Raw genomic sequence first — 15,863 nt, forward strand, 5'->3', positions numbered from 1 at the left:
AGTTTCGGACAACAAATAAAGTAGAAAGACCCCCCTACTACACGATCCTGACCGCGCCCTTGTTAATACACTGATGTTTCAACCAAGCTCACGCAGTTGAATTTGTTAATACACTTTTTGCAATGCCAATAAACTCCACTTAATCTGTTACAGATGATCATGGGAGAGTCTTATACTTACTCTGTGGACTGGTGGTCCTTTGGCGTGACTTTATTCCTGATGCTGACCGGCAAGGTTTGTACAAATAATATTGCAACAACTCACACATTGCAAATATGTTTACATTTGTACACAATAACTCGCCCTTCGGAAGGACACAAATGCTTATGAATCAAACTTTTGACAATGAAGTAATCATTAATTGCCATTACCTTTCGTCCCGTGGGAATAGGACACCCGCCTATGGCAAACATGGTAAGGGGAGACTCCACCCGAAAAGGGGATCTGTTTTAGTCTTCAGATATCCTAAAGGTCACAGAACAGATTCCATCAAAGGGACAATCAAAGAGTTTGGAAATATTTTACCACCGAGAGATTTGGAAGACAATTAAACTTCCACTCTGATATAAATCATCAGCCCATTTCAATAGTTTAGAAAGGCGTGGAGTGATTAATTAAATATTTTCATTTTTCTGCTTATCAGCTACCGTTTTATGGTAAAGACAAGAGAGAACTTTTCGAAAACATCGTTTACACAACGCCTGATATCCCCAATTGGCTTGGGAGAGAGACCAGAGATTGCCTTTTCAAGGTCAGCCAACGAAATCCAAAGTTATGCGATTGAAGTAAATAACTTTCTTCTAAGACAAGGGAGAATGTCCTCTTTTGTTTTAAATGATACCGATTTTCTCAAAATTATCAGACATAACCTCTGACAATTGATCTCCTTCTGCCCCACTGCAAAATTAAGTTTGATTAAAAACATTGGCATTTAACATGCATACGTGGCGCGAGGAATCATAGAATTGCTTCGGTAAATTTGACACAAAAATCTCCAAGATTCCGGCTTAAGAGAAAATACAAGAAATTTACAGATCAATATTTTCAAATTTTTCAAGCTGTAACTGACACCCTGAGGTGTTTACTCAACAAAATTTAAAATAAAGGTTATGAACGAACCAAAATTAACTGAAATCAAAATAAAAAATTAGATCATTGAGGTTTGCGGATCACAAACTTTTGCGATGAACTAGAAGGACCCACTGTAATTTGCACAACAAGTTTAAACAAGTCTTTTTAAAGTATTTCTAAATTAATATTTTTGGCAAACACTGTAGAGGAAATAGTGCACTTCATTTTTTAAGTCAGGTATTTCAATTTTAACGAAACAAATCTTTTATTTCTGTATAAGCAGCTTCTCCAAAAATGCCCGGATGTGAGGCTTGGCGTTGACAATTTCCAATACCATCCGTTCTTCAGCTGTCTTCAGTCTTCAGAACCTCTCGCAATTGCATGTGGTCCATCCGCGGTAAATACGACAGCAGAGAATGAGGTATGCGGATATCAGTGTCACTAGATCCAAAGTCAGTCCATTTTACTGTAAGGGTTTCATGGCAAACAGTGCTTCCTGAAAATTGCTTCTTCTGTACTTCTTTATAGATTAACTACATCTCTGGATTTTCATCTTTACTGTCAGACGATGCAAATATCATCATTGCGGTAAGTGTAAAATTCTCTTATTAAAAGATAAAACAAAAATATATTCAAAGCCGGGCCCCTTTTTTTAAGCTCTTTGGAAACGATAATTAGCCTTAATAATTGTTTCTCTGCTCAATTTGACTCAACTTGACACCACAAGTGTTACGAAAAAAAACTTTTTGGCAAAGCTTCAAAAGAAAAATAGATAAGGTAATAAGCACCAATGAAAATATCAAACGAAAACAAATGAGAACCAAAAGTAAAGTGATAAATTTTACGGGTCAGAAGCGCGGAAAAACAACGATGATCAAGTCACATGCAATAACTTTAAGTATTTTATTTGATTGGTTGAGAAAGTAGGGCAAGTTTCCTTGGCAACAAACCTTGTGCAACTTTGAACTGCCGATCACCACTTTGAATTAGAAGTGGTAAATATCCAGTTTAAAGTGGCCATTGCCAATTTAAAGTCGCGATCGCCAGTTCCAAAAAATGTGTCTATAGCAAAGCTCTAAATAAGCATTGTATTGTTCGGTTGCGAAAGTGGCCACCTACTCTTTTCCCTGGCTTACACGCTCTGCCTACCGACGAACACCTAAAAACAAAAAAACTAACAATGACAAGTCTACTATTCATCATAAGACAATATGCAACAAATACAAACGAACCGAAACAAACATACGCCACGTTCTACAGAAATACCATACAACATGCGTACCAAAGTTCACAAAGAACTACAACGTTCGAGCTGTGGTTGGAATATTTGCCTTTAAGTTATTTCACACACTCATAGTTCATCAACCCATCCAATAACTCATTTGTTTATCTCGTTGTTAAATCAATACATTTTCGAATTTGTCTTTTTATCATGTTCTAGGATGACGCTCTTTCAAATTAATTACCACTGAGTTTGGGGGTTTTTCAAACCTATGTCAAAAAAGATGTGAACTTATCAATGTAAGTGAAAAGCAATTTTATTGAAACAAATGCATCTTCACTGGTTCTGTATGGATGCAAAAATAGTCTTATATTGTACATAAACCGACCTGTTTTCCAATGAGTAGCTCAAGTGTTTCACCTCTCACACCCTAACTGAGTCAGTTTGTATATTTTCCACATCGTTCTCTGTAAGTTTCCTATTGCACTGGCAAGGAAAGTTTTTAATGAAAATCAACTGACTGAGTGCAGTTTGTTGTGAAATCACACGCGTGATTTCAAAATTGAACGAGCGACGACTGATGAATGAGTGAAATACGCATGAAATAATCATAATGTTCGTAACAAAAACTGCATTGATTATTGAAAGCTAACCGTAGCTTTAGCTTGTGGTAACTCATAGAAAGTTTTTTTTCTTCTTTTCAGATGTTCAACTGAACTTAATAAAAGATACTTTCCATCGAACTTATCAATATGTGTGTCTTGTTTGTTTGTCACACCAATAACTATCCATTACGTGAGATTCTCCTTCTCCAATCAAAACTTATGGCAAATAACAACTCCCTTGAGAAACTTTAAAAACAGGAAGCCTTGGAACGTAGAGTAAAATCAAGTTGCTGCTAATAACAGGGACTTCTTCTTATCCAGCGTGTGTCAAGCTGCCGATCAGTTGAGACAAGCAAATAGTGGGCAGGCGAAATTGGCGAAAGCATAACAACATTTTTCCCTGAAAACAGCTACGCGTCTTGCTTGAGGTGCTTGAGAACGAGTTGTGTGCCATGAATCAGCGGTTATTGCGCGTAATGGCTAACGTAAAATTAGACTTCTCTTCGTTCAAGCGTTTTCTTGCGAGAATTCATAGACTAGAAAATAAATATTTGTCTCTGTGACAATAGTTTGAAAATAAGTTGGCTACTTGCCACCGACCCCGCGACATACACTGTGGTCCAACAAGAAGAAACGACGAACTTAAATTCCACGAAAATCGAAAGCTTGTATTTATCCCCATGCAATTATTTTGCGCTCACGAAAGTGGATTTCAGAGACTTTCAAACCCCTTTCGCAGACTCACTTGGGTAGGTGGGTCTGAGGGTTGATTCAAGTAAACGAGGATAAACTTGTTAGTATTAATTTCGGACAAGTTTACCTTCTCACTCGAATGAACCCTAACTAATACAGGTTCGTAGCAAATCAACCCAAAAAAATGTTGGGACCTTAAACACTGAAATATTTGTTGTTGTTGTTGTTGTGATGGACAATTTTTACTGTTTGGTCTATTTCAGGTTCCGCTGGTTAAAGCTACCTTCAACTACAGTGCTTAGTATCTCCAAGCTTTGCTTAAATTTCTATGGAAATCTTGATACATTTATATGGCTACAATAGCTTTATATAAACCTTAAGGCAAAAACCGATTCAGAAAAAAAACAATTGTAAAATTATTTTGGGAAAACGTTTTAAAGGTGTATCAACTTGAACGTAAATGTAACACCTAAAAACTTGTTTACAGATAACAACCTCATTCATGTTAGATAAAAAATGTGATAATGATTTCAAGACATCACTGATTAAAAAAAATTACTTTTAAGCTACTTCAAACAATTCATTAAAGATCAAAACAATACAAAGTCTTTTTTCTTCGGCTTGTCCAAAATCCTAATAGCTCATAAGAGTATTTAAGACAAATAGAGAATCAACTTATTCAACTAAAAAAAAAAAAAAATCCGTATGGGCTCTTGAAGGCTCTTTCGGTTTTCCCTGCTTTTAATAGAGGACTCTTACAGAGATTTTCTAGGTAGCCTTGTGGTTTCAGTTCCAAATGTCAACGTTTGCAAGCGACTTTTTACTTCCTTGGGTTTCATATTCACTGCCTTAACTGAAAAGTAAAAAAGGCATAATTTAGAGAGAATCGTGGAGTTCACATAAAATTTTTCATTCGGCTTTACGACATGAAACGATAAACTGCCCAACAATTATTATAGCAGAAATTTAGGTTTTACTCCTATCAAATTATAGAAGAAAAAGTCTGTGTCCAATCAATTTTAAAGCATCTCAATTTCTTCAGGAAAAAAGAAACTCCTAAACTCTACACAGCAAGAGAACAACAAAAGCATTTATGATCAAATATATTTCTATAATTTGGATTTAAAGTTACTTTGCATTGCGTAAATGTTATGAAAAGAGTAATTACATGGGTCGGCAACTAAATGTCCTTGAAATCAAGTTTGACGTCGTCACTAATGAGTACAAATGGCGCCCAGTACTTCTCCTCCTTGAAGGTTTCAGAATCTCTCATACACTTCACGGCCTGATTGAGAGCTTCACTTGCCTTCTTGCCCTTAACAAGGGCATCGTAGAAGAAACTCATGAACTCCAGGGTTCCCTCGTCACCTATCGTCTACAAGGCCACGACAGATCTAGCGCCAGCACCCAAGAATGTTCGGGCGATGCCGACCACACCCTCGGCAATGACCTCCCCACGTGCACTGTGACAACAGATTAGAACAGCAATCACCCGAGCTGGGAAGTTGATCTTCACAAGGTTGCACCTGATATAATGTTTCATGACGTAGATCCTGACTTATTGTTGTCGCACGAAGGCGTTAGGTATAAGGACGCCGACTCGAGTATCCTGGGAAGTGGAGGCTTTGGAAAGGTATCTGTTTCTCCATTACATTGTACCGGTCTTTTTATCACTGGTGTGAAATTTGCGTGTTAATGCAATTTATTATGGTTTCGGTGGAAAGAAACTTTATTTGCAACAATGAAACAAGTTTAAAATTTAGAATCGAACTGATGTGGATGGGGGTAAACTTATTATCTTCTGTCTTTTTTGCGAATTTATCGTGATAAGGGCGAACAGGAAAGTAACAAATCCTCTGCTACGAACTTTCCTTTTTCCCATGAAACTAGGCGTCCGTTCTAAGACCTCGAGCTATTTTTCCACCACTCATTCTCGGTTTGCTTTTATTTTGTTTTGTTTTTTTGCCGTTAGCTCCGCCCTGGCTCGCTTATAGCAGGCTCGTTGTTAATTTCCTCGCAGTTAAGGATTTTTTCACAGTATGAGACGGCCTTGATGAATTTTTCCATAGGGTTAGGGTTAGGCGACTACGAATGGTGTAACAGGAGTCTGCACCTGAAAGAGAGGCTATAAGGCCCCTTTATTGTATGGCAAGGTAGTCCTGAGCTGAATCCAAGCTTCCTGATTAGCTCTTACTTGGTCGGAATTTTGCCATACGGACCGTTTCCACGGAAACGGTCATAAGCCATGTCTTTTTCGTCGCGAAAGCTGGGAAATTTAAAGTAAATAAGTTTGGCCCGAGTGCCATATAGTAAGCTACTTATTTACCTCACTTGCTCGAGCTGCACTGGGGAATATTGGTCTTGGGTCAGTTTCGCACGGACCTCGTGCCAATATTCCTTAGTGCGACCTTCGCACTCGGTCAGTAAGAAGTTATTCCTCTATGGGTTTCTGGAAGCATGCCTAATAGACGGCAGTAGACCGCCATCAACCGGCCTTTAGTAAGATCCCCAGGTAAGGATATACCTTCAAGCTCTCTCAGCAAGTATCGCAAGAAAAACTCAAACAGGAAATGTAAAACAAAGGCCAAAATTGTTGATATAGTCTTCTTATCTCTCAGGTCGTTCGCGGGGAATGCCGAGGACAGGCAGTCGCCATCAAGTTCTACATTAAAAGTGATGAATCCGAACCCTTCAGACATTACCGCGAGGTGCGCAAGGAACTGAATGCGCTGCTTCGTGTACGACAGCATCCTTTCCTTACCAACATCATCAGTGTGTCTTTATGCTCCTTGTGCCTTGTGCTGGAACTAGCAGAGCGCGGGGCTCTCACCGAGATCTTATTCAGCCCAAAGTTGCTTGATCGCATTGTCCTCTTTCGGAATGCATATCAAGTTGCAGACGCACTGAGATTCCTTCATGGGATAGATGTCATCTATAGAGACTTAAAACCAGAAAACGTCCTTGTTTGGTCCTTGGAGGAACACGCTGATCTTCACGTCAAGCTCATTGATTTTTGCAGGGCGAACTTCGCGACTTCGACTGGGTTGATCTCATGCGCTGGATCTCCCGGTAACCATGCACCTGAGATGTTGGGATCAGCAAACAAAGAGGAATACACCTTTCAAGTAGACGTATATTCGTATGCGATCCTCCTTTACCGAATTATCACCCGCTTAATTCCGTTCACCGGATACGATTTAGGTGCAAAAATCAACCTGACTGTAATTGCTGGAGAGCGTCCGCAGTGGAAACACGTTCCGGTAGCGACTTTCGGCTTTCCGACGCTTACCGAGATTATGCTTTGATGCTGGTCGGGTAAGCCGACCAAGAGACCGACGACCGCTAAAATAACCGAGCAAGTCTGTCATCCCACGTTCCAGTGTTTGATAGCCAAGCAGCTTATCCCCTCAGTCTGTGCGTCATGCTTGTCTCGTGCAAGATTCCCTTGATCTGTGGTTAGCTTGTGATGACCACACAGGCAACCAAATTTTTGTCTACGATGGTCGCACACTCAGCATGAAGTTTTCTTTCTCAATTGAAACCTATCAAGAGCAGCGTCTCTTGTTTCAGATCTAGTACATGCATATTATGGCACCTTTCGTTTTAATCGCTGCCCGTGGAGAGTTTGCCTTGGTCAACGCTTACTACACTTGGAGTGAGTCGCGTTACAAGTACGTGGCATCCATGAGATTCGACCAACCAGTTAGCTGCGTCGCATCAAACGATGAGTACGTGTATCCTGGAATTCACGATGGAAATGTGCATTGTATCTTGGAAACAGATATGAAGAAGATCTTCAGGAAACGTGCTTTTCACAGCTTCAATGTTGGACGCCACCGAATTCTGGTACTCACAGCAGCACAGGATAAGCTGTCCACGAGCCGATTCATTTACAGATAATTAACGAAACCAGGCGAAATGGAGGCTTTCCACATCGACGCCGTATGGTACGGTGGCCCTGAGGGACTGGAGAACAACCCACAAACGCAAATCTCCTTTCTAAAGGTTTCTCGTGACGAAAAAAGCGTTTTGTCCGCGTGCAGGTCCGTACTCAGCAAATGGGATTAAGAAAACAGGCAGAACCACTTCAGCGTTGACTGCGCAGTTGTTCTTAGGAGTCTCGTTGCGGAATCTGAGTCACACAAAGATCACGATGACGCAGTTGCGTGTATTACCTGCGTGGAGCCCACGAGTGACTCTATTTGGGTGGGCATTGCGAGTGGCCACATAATGATATTTGATTTGGAAACAGGACATCTACTCACTCGGTTTCATCATTTTGATGAAACACGTAGTCTGACCCTTATCAATTCCCCTGGTCCCAGCGGCACTGAGCAAGGATACGTCATAAGCACCGGGAAAGGATTAAGACAGGACGGATTATGCCCGGTATGCGAACTTTCGGCGGAACGGGTGACAGAAATCCCGAGGGAAGATACAAATCGTAAAGTGAGTGAACCGGAATGAAAGACTCACAGAAGAAATTCAACAGGAAGAAAACTCAGGACTCCTACTCCGTCCATAGAGGAGCAAGAAAACGATGCCGTAGATGCAAACCGTACTTTGCGGCCGAAATGTTCCGTGATGATGTGGGAATTGTTGTCCAAGAATGGCTTCGCAAGAGTAGAAGCCAAAAGCGGCAGAGGACGCTTTTCATGCAGCCATAGTACCAAAGAAAAAAGTAGTGATCAGCCCTTGCAGAACGGCGATGAAAATAATCAACAGTGAAAGTTACAGAGAGTTCATTGTCATGGTCTCATGCTTTGAAGATGAGGTAAAAATGCCCTGAAGAGACTGGCAAGCATATGACGGGTGTCGGGGCAAGCGCGCTAGCTCGACCATTTAAACCAGAGTGGTTTCTGATTCTTATTTCCATTCATTGCGTGGAATAAAATAATAAAGAACTGCTGGCTTGGCCAGTTTTCTTTAAATACAATCTTTCCAACCTTGTTCTCAGGGTCTGTCTTCTTTTCATCAGCTGAGGTAGAAGAGAGAGAGACAGGTCAGAAGTGGGAAGAATAGAAAGCATAGAAACGTCTCATCTGTTTTGGTGTAAAGAAAATTCAATTGAGGTGCCTTGATGTGTACAATGTGGGTCAAATTCTATGTAATAGGAGGTCTTGGCTTTTTCTCCTTCTCCTGGCTTTGTAACCAACCCTTTTCTCTCCTTCGTCTTTCTTTTCCTACTTTCCCCTTTATTTGGTTACAGGAAAAGTCTAATATGCATTAAAATCTCTGTATGACCACTTTAAAGCAAGCAACGCCTCACAGACCTCTTTGCACTGGATACACCTCAGACACGAGTGCAACTTTGAAACTGTTGAATAATGCAATTCTTATTAATAGCCTGTTAGTGGAGTATTTTGCATATGGTTGGGTGAGAACAGAATAAAACAGAAGATCGACAACCAGCATTTCACTTCCTTACACTAAATAAGACCATAAAGCGTTAATCTCGTACTCGTGATTATTCATCTCAAAGACTATCGAAGCTCTTTTTCCGACCCCGCGTAACCTTTGTCGTGGAAACTTTCATACAAGTTAACTCTCTTTACTCGAATTGCGTTTCCTGACAAGTCAAAGCGAAAAATTATGTGGCCCGAAACACTGAAAGACTCTGGGACTTTTTTGTATTGTTGTTGTGATGGGAGGGCAGGGAGCTTCACGGTTTAGTCCTCTTCAGGTTTCACTAGTTAAGGGTCGTTTAGGTACATTTCCCAACTACAGTGCTTTGTATCTCAAAAAAAAATTATGATGAAACGGTTTCTTCACGGCCATTGGCGTCTTCGCAGAACAGGTGTTAAAATCAAATTTTTTGAGGAATCATAAATCTTCTTTTTGACATGAACCTATAAAACAATTAAATATTTATCGTTGAAACCGAGAATATTATTTGTATTTCCAATGCCCTATCAACAAAATTGTACCAAAAGCCGGAATTTCACAAAAAGAAGGCATAGAATTTTGTAATCGATGAATATCGTGATCGGGAAAGAGGTAACTGTTGAGAATATTTGATCAAAAATTCCACTCAAAACTAGTTTTTGTATTTCTAGGAGTTCACCGGAATATTCCATGGTTATAAGTCAGTAGACACACATTTAACTAGGGAGGTTCTCGCGTTAATATTACTTTAAATGTAATTCTTCATGAATTTCTGTTTCTAGCGCGCGCTTAAAAGAAAAAGCTGCTATTATGACGCACTCTGATCATAAAGCAGACTCGGGGAAAACATTACAAAGGCCAAGATGGTTTTGTAACGTCTTGGATAAGTTTTTTTACATTCGCATGTTTCAGGGACTATTTTTGGCAGAGGTCAGAAACTGAATGCAAAGAAAGGTAGGTCTTTAATCATTCAGTCCAATTTCGATAAAAGTTTTAAGTTTGTAAATAAACAACGGAAAACTTTTACAGACCGATTGTGCGGCTTGATTTATCAAACTATTAAATTGCTTCACTAGCTACCCGACATTAATGTGAACATTCAAGAGTTTAAGTTCAAAGTATGTGTTTGAGGCAGGCTCAAGGTATTTAACATCTTAATGCACTAAATAAATGGAAAGAACAAGGCTTTATTTTTGCAAAACTTGTGTTGCGACCAAGTATTAATGGTAGTCGTCATTGTGACGCTAACATTTCTTTTTTTCAGTTTTGAAGAGGAAGCCCGCAAGAAAGATAGAGAACAGAAAAGACAGGTATTCTGATTTCTTTGTAATGCCGTGTCAACTTAGCAGATTGATTATTATTATTATTATTATTTTTTAAAGCTTCTGATGAGGAAGGATTACATGCTAACAACTGAACTGCGTAGAGCGGGCCCGGCATAATTATCGAAAACTCCAAACCCCAACAAAACAAAATTTAAAAGTTTCATCAGAACTATTTATTTGGGCCATATTCAATTTCAGAGGTACTAATGCAAAAAGATTTTCTTTAATTGTATTTTTCAAAGAAGAAAATAAACTATGAAAATTGTCAAGAGAAGATAAGAATCACACCATGATGGGAAAAAAAAACAAATCGAATGGGAAAAAAAAAAACAAATCGAGCAAGTCTTTAGTTTACTTTTTTTTCAGTTGTCAAGGTTTGGACAACACCCATTATAAAAAGGAGAGGACATTTCTGAAAGTAGAACAGATAATAAATAACAAGTACATGATTCCGTTTCTCTCCTGACAAATTAGAGCTGCAACGTTAATTCCGAACGGGTTCGAAGCCTATATGGTTGACTTTAGAGCTCTAATATTTCAGACTCTTTGAAAATCTAATCAATCTTTGTCCAATATATCACAAATGAAAAAACTTTGAATGATAAAACCTTTGTTTTACTCACCCACCGAAGCGGCGCAGCAGTGTTTTTAAAAGCTGCTAACTTGTCAACTAGTGTCATATGCTTTAAACGTTTTTAAATGGAATATCTTCCTTGAGGAAATTAAGTTGTAGTTTACTTGTAACTTTCTAAGTGAAATAAAGCTGTCAGGGACTGTCTATTTGCTCGAGTTGTCACACATCTTGTTACACCCTCCGTCAGTCGGGTTTTTGAATCGGCTGTTTGGACGCACTCAAGTTACCGAAACGTTGTGAAAAGGTTGCCGTCATAAGGAGGTGGGCGTTGGGAGGTGGATGTTACTCTTGAGAGAAAGACATTGCTGGAATGTGGCGTTTGTTAAAAGTTAATCGTTGTTGAGAAAGTTCCCGTTGTAGGGAGAAGACCGATTTCAAAACGTTGGGCGCAGCAGTTCCACAGAAAAAAATAGACCGTTGATATCAACATGAACAGAATATGAAGTTTTTAAGATGATGAAACTGGAAGTTTATGCGATGATCAGGGATATTTTAGTTGCTCATATTAACTGTTGATATCATAATGTTTGTTCTCTTTGCAGAATAAATGCGCGTTCATAATTCAACAGGCTTGGCGTCGACTAAAGTTAAAAAGACTTGAACTTCAGGTAATTTGTATAGTAATAACAGTATAATCACAGTTATACATGGTAAATTCAATCATTTAATTTTATGGAGCGATTTCAGTTGTATAAAATGGTGGGATTATTTTAAAATAAAAAGGCAGGGGGGTTCCAAAAGTTAACATCAAAAATTTTCTTTCAAGTAGTTTACAATGAATTCGCTTTTTTAAAGGAAATCCAAATCGAGAGTGGGATATTTCACTCCATGTACACTGGGCTTCAACTTTACAACTCTTCAAACGTGCTTATGGTGACATCTCATCACAATCACAATGAAAATAAATAGATTAGAAAAAACTAAACAAAACGAACAAACAAACAAACAAACAAACAGTGATGCTTGTGAAAAACATCGTAATCGAGACTAAACCAGCAAGGTACAGAAGTTAAATCATATTTCATAGCCTCCCTTAATTAAGTATTGTAGACATTTCATCCACTCTTTAGTGATATAAAGCCGACAAGGTTCCCAGTTACAAATATTTTTCTAAATTGGGCCTTGACAAAAGAAGAGTGTCGTTGCAGTTGAGACACGCTTTAGTTGCTGTGTCATTGTGAGGGGGTGGCTGTTGTAAGAAAGAGGCGGTTCATGGGAAGGTGTTCTGTGTAGAGAGGTGGCCCTTCTGAGGAGGTGGTCATCTCTAGGAAGGCAGCCAGTGTACGGAGGTGACCGTTGTGGGCGGATGACTGCCGAAGAGACTTTTCGTAGAAAGTAGACCTCTATTATGTACTCCAACATGGCGTGACGACTTTAAGATGCTGATATTCTATGCTGACATTATGAAAATTGTTGTTTACTTTACAGAATAAATGTGCCGTTTAGATTCAAAAGGCGTCACGTCTTTTAAATCTTAACTGCAAGTTTCATTATTTAACTTTCTCGGCGATTTTAGTTGCAATCCGATCCAACAAGATGAGATTCTTTCTAAAAGGCATTATTTGTTCCCTTTCGACTCCATGGCCTTATCAGGGAAATGGATTCACAATTATCATCAGAATAAAATTACTTATCGGTTTATAATTACTGTTTTCCTCCTGACAGATTGAGGCCGTCAAATTAATTCAGAGAGCTTGGAGAGAGCATCGAAGAACGAAGAGGGTAATAATTTTTAGCCATAACATTCTGTATTTCTCATCCTTTATCTGTAGTCCGTGTTCAACTTCTACTTTTTTAATCCTCCACATAGACCAAAAATATTAACTGTAAGGGGAGAGAATTTTTTGTAAACACATCTTGTTACACCCCCCGTCAGTCGGGTTTTTGAATCGGCTGTTTGGACGCACTCAAGTTGCCGAAACGTTGTGAAAAGGTTGCCGTCATAAGGAGGTGGGCGTTGTGAGGTGGATGTTGCTCTTGAGACGAGGGCATTGTTAGAATATGGCGTTTGTTAAAAGTTAATTGTTGTTGAGGAAGTTCCCCTTGTGGGGAGAAGACCATTTTCAAAACGTTGGCCGCAGCGGTTCCATAGAAAAAAACAGACCTTTGATATCTACATCAACAGAAATATGAAGTTTTTAAGATGATGACACTGGAAGTTTATGCGATGATCATGGATGTTTTAGTTGCTCATGTTAACTGTTGATATCATAATGTTTGTTCTCTTTGCAGAATGAATGCGCGTCCATAATTCAACGGGCTTGGCGTCGACTAAAGTTAAGAAGACTTGAATTTCAGGTAGTTTGTTATAGTAATAACAGTATGATCACAGTCAAACTTTTTGTTTACTTTGCAGAATAAATGTGCCGTTAAGATTCAAAAGGCGTCACGTCTTTTTCATCTTCATTGAATATACATTTATACTGCAAATTTGCCGCCATAAATTGAAAAGATTAAAATAAGAAGAGCTCAAACTCAGGGTACTAGGAGATAGTAATAGCGGTTGGTACAGTGTTAGATGGCAAGTTTTATCTTTTAACTTTCTCGGCGATTTTAGTCGTAGTCTGATCCAACAAGATGAGATTCTTTCTAAAAGGCATTATTTGCTCCCTTTCGACTCCATGGCCTTACCAGGGGAATGGATTCACAATTATCATCAGCATATAATTACTTATCAGTGTATAATTACTGCTTTTCTCCTGACAGAACAAGGCTGTCAAATTGATACAGAGAGCTTGGAGAAAGCATCGAAGAACGAGGAGGGTAATAATTTTTAGCCATAGTTTTCTATATTTTTCATATTTTATCTGTAGTCCGTGTTCAACTTCTACATTTTTAATCCTCCACATAGACCAAGAAAATTGACTGCAAGGGGAGAGAATTTTTTGCCTTTGAAAACACATCTTGTTACACCCCCCATCAGTCGGGATTTTGAATCGGCTGTTTAGACGCACTCAAGTTACCGAAACGTCGTGAAAAGGTTGCCGTCATAAGGAGGTGGGCGTTGTGAGGTGGTTGTTGTTTTTGACACGAGGGCATTGTTAGAATGTGGCGTTTGTTAAAAGTTAATCGTTGTTGAGAAAGTTCCCGTTATAAGGAGAAAACGTTGGCCGCAGCGGTTCCACAGGAAAAAAATAGACCTTTGATATCTACATAAACAGAATATGAAGTTTTAAGATGATGAAACTGGGAATTTTAGGCAATAATCACGGATATTTTAGATGCTCAATTTAACTATGGATATCATAATATTTGTCCTCTTTGCAGAATGAATGCGCGTCCATAATTCAACGGGCTTGGCGTCGACTAAAATTAAAAAGACTTGAACTTCAGGTAATTTGATGTAGTAATGACAGTATGATCACAGCTAAACATGGTTAAATTCAATCATTTAATTTTATGGAGCGATTTCATTTGAAAAAATGGCGGGGTTATTTTAAAATAAAAAGGGAAGGGGGGACCAAAAGTTAACATCAAAAATTTTCTTTCAAGTAGTTTACAGTGAATTCGCTTTTTTAAAGGAAATCCAAATCGAGAGTGAGATATTTCACTCCATGTACACTAAGCTTCAACTTTCCAACTCTTCAAACGTGCTTATGGTGACATCTTATTACAAACACAATGAAAATAAATAGATTAGAAAAAACAAAACAAAATAAACTAACAAACAAACAAACAGTGATGCTTGTGGAAAACATCCTAACCGAGACTGAACCAGCAAGGTACAGAGGTTAAATCATTTTTCATAGCGTCCCTTAATTAGGTATTGTAAACATTTCATCCACTCTTTAGTGATATAAAGCTGACAGGGTTCTCAGCAACAAATATTTTTCTAAATCGGGCCTTGAGGAAAGAAGAGTCTCGTTGCAGTTGGGACGCGCTTTAGTTGCTGTGTCATTGTGAGGGGGTGGCTGTTGTAAGAAAGAAGCGGTTCATGGGAAGGTGTCCTGTGTAGAGAGGTGGCCCTTCTGAGGAGGTGGTCATTTCTAGGAAGGTAGCCGGTGTACGGAGGTAACCGTTGTAGACGGATGACTGCAGAAGAGGCTTTTCGTAGAAAGTAGAGCTCTATTATGTAATTCAACATGGCGTGACGACTTTAAGACCCTGATATTTTATGCTGACATTATCAAAATTGTTGTTTACTTGGCAGAATAAATGTGCCGTTAAGATTCAAAAGGCGGCACGTCTTTTAAATCTTAACTGCAAGTTTCATTATTTTTAAGACTTTCTCGGCGATTTTAGCTGTAATCCGATCCAACAAGATGAGATTCTTTCTAAAAGACATTATTTGTTCCCTTTGGACTCCATGGCATTATCAGGGAAATGGATTCACAATTATCATCAGTATCTAACTACTTATCAGTATACAAATAATGCTTTTCTCCTGACAGATTGAGGCCGTCAAATTAATTCAGAAAGCTTGGAGAAAGCATCGAAGAACGAGGAGGGTAATAATTTTTAGCCATAGTATTCTGTATTTTTCATATTTTATCTGTAGTCCGTGTTCAACTTCTACATTTTTAATCACAAACACAAAAAATTGACTGTAAGGGGAGAGAATTTTTTGTCTTTGAAAAAATTGCTAGTGCTTATTTATTCCAGATTGGACAAGAAAAAAAACAAATGATTTTATTACTAAAAAATGACAAACGTGAATTGATATCATCCTGGATTATCTACACAATTAAACTTCATCACTATATAAGTACTGCTTTTCTCCTAACAGATCAAAGCAACCAAATTAATACAGCAAGCTTGGAGAGACTACCAAACTAGACGAAGGGTAATAATTTTTAGCCTCAGTGATCTAAAGTTTACTTATTTAATCTGTAGTCCGTTTTCAACTTCTACATTTCTAAACATCCCAAAGACCAAAAAATATTGACCGTAAAGGGAGTGAATCTTTTGTGTTGAAAAAAATTACGAGT

At 38.7% G+C, this 15,863-nt stretch overlaps 1 protein-coding gene and 1 long non-coding RNA gene across 2 annotated transcripts; both read left to right on the forward strand.

The window, feature by feature from the left end:
- Positions 1-641: 641 nt before the first annotated feature.
- On the forward strand, positions 642-2,566 carry LOC136282716 (uncharacterized). The gene is made up of 4 exons (XR_010718385.1): positions 642-751; positions 1,355-1,492; positions 1,600-1,659; positions 2,513-2,566. It is a non-coding gene; the product is annotated as an uncharacterized lncRNA (long non-coding RNA).
- Positions 2,567-5,125: 2,559 nt separating this feature from the next.
- On the forward strand, positions 5,126-6,896 carry LOC136282652 (probable serine/threonine-protein kinase DDB_G0267514). Its single transcript, XM_066170330.1, has 2 exons — positions 5,126-5,224; positions 6,210-6,896. Exons 1-2 carry the CDS (start codon positions 5,126-5,128, stop codon positions 6,894-6,896), a joined length of 786 nt encoding a protein of 261 aa, XP_066026427.1.
- Positions 6,897-15,863: the final 8,967 nt, after the last annotated feature.

The sequence above is a fragment of the Pocillopora verrucosa genome, chromosome 7, assembly GCF_036669915.1.
Source record: "Pocillopora verrucosa isolate sample1 chromosome 7, ASM3666991v2, whole genome shotgun sequence".
Taxonomy (NCBI): domain Eukaryota; kingdom Metazoa; phylum Cnidaria; class Anthozoa; order Scleractinia; family Pocilloporidae; genus Pocillopora; species Pocillopora verrucosa.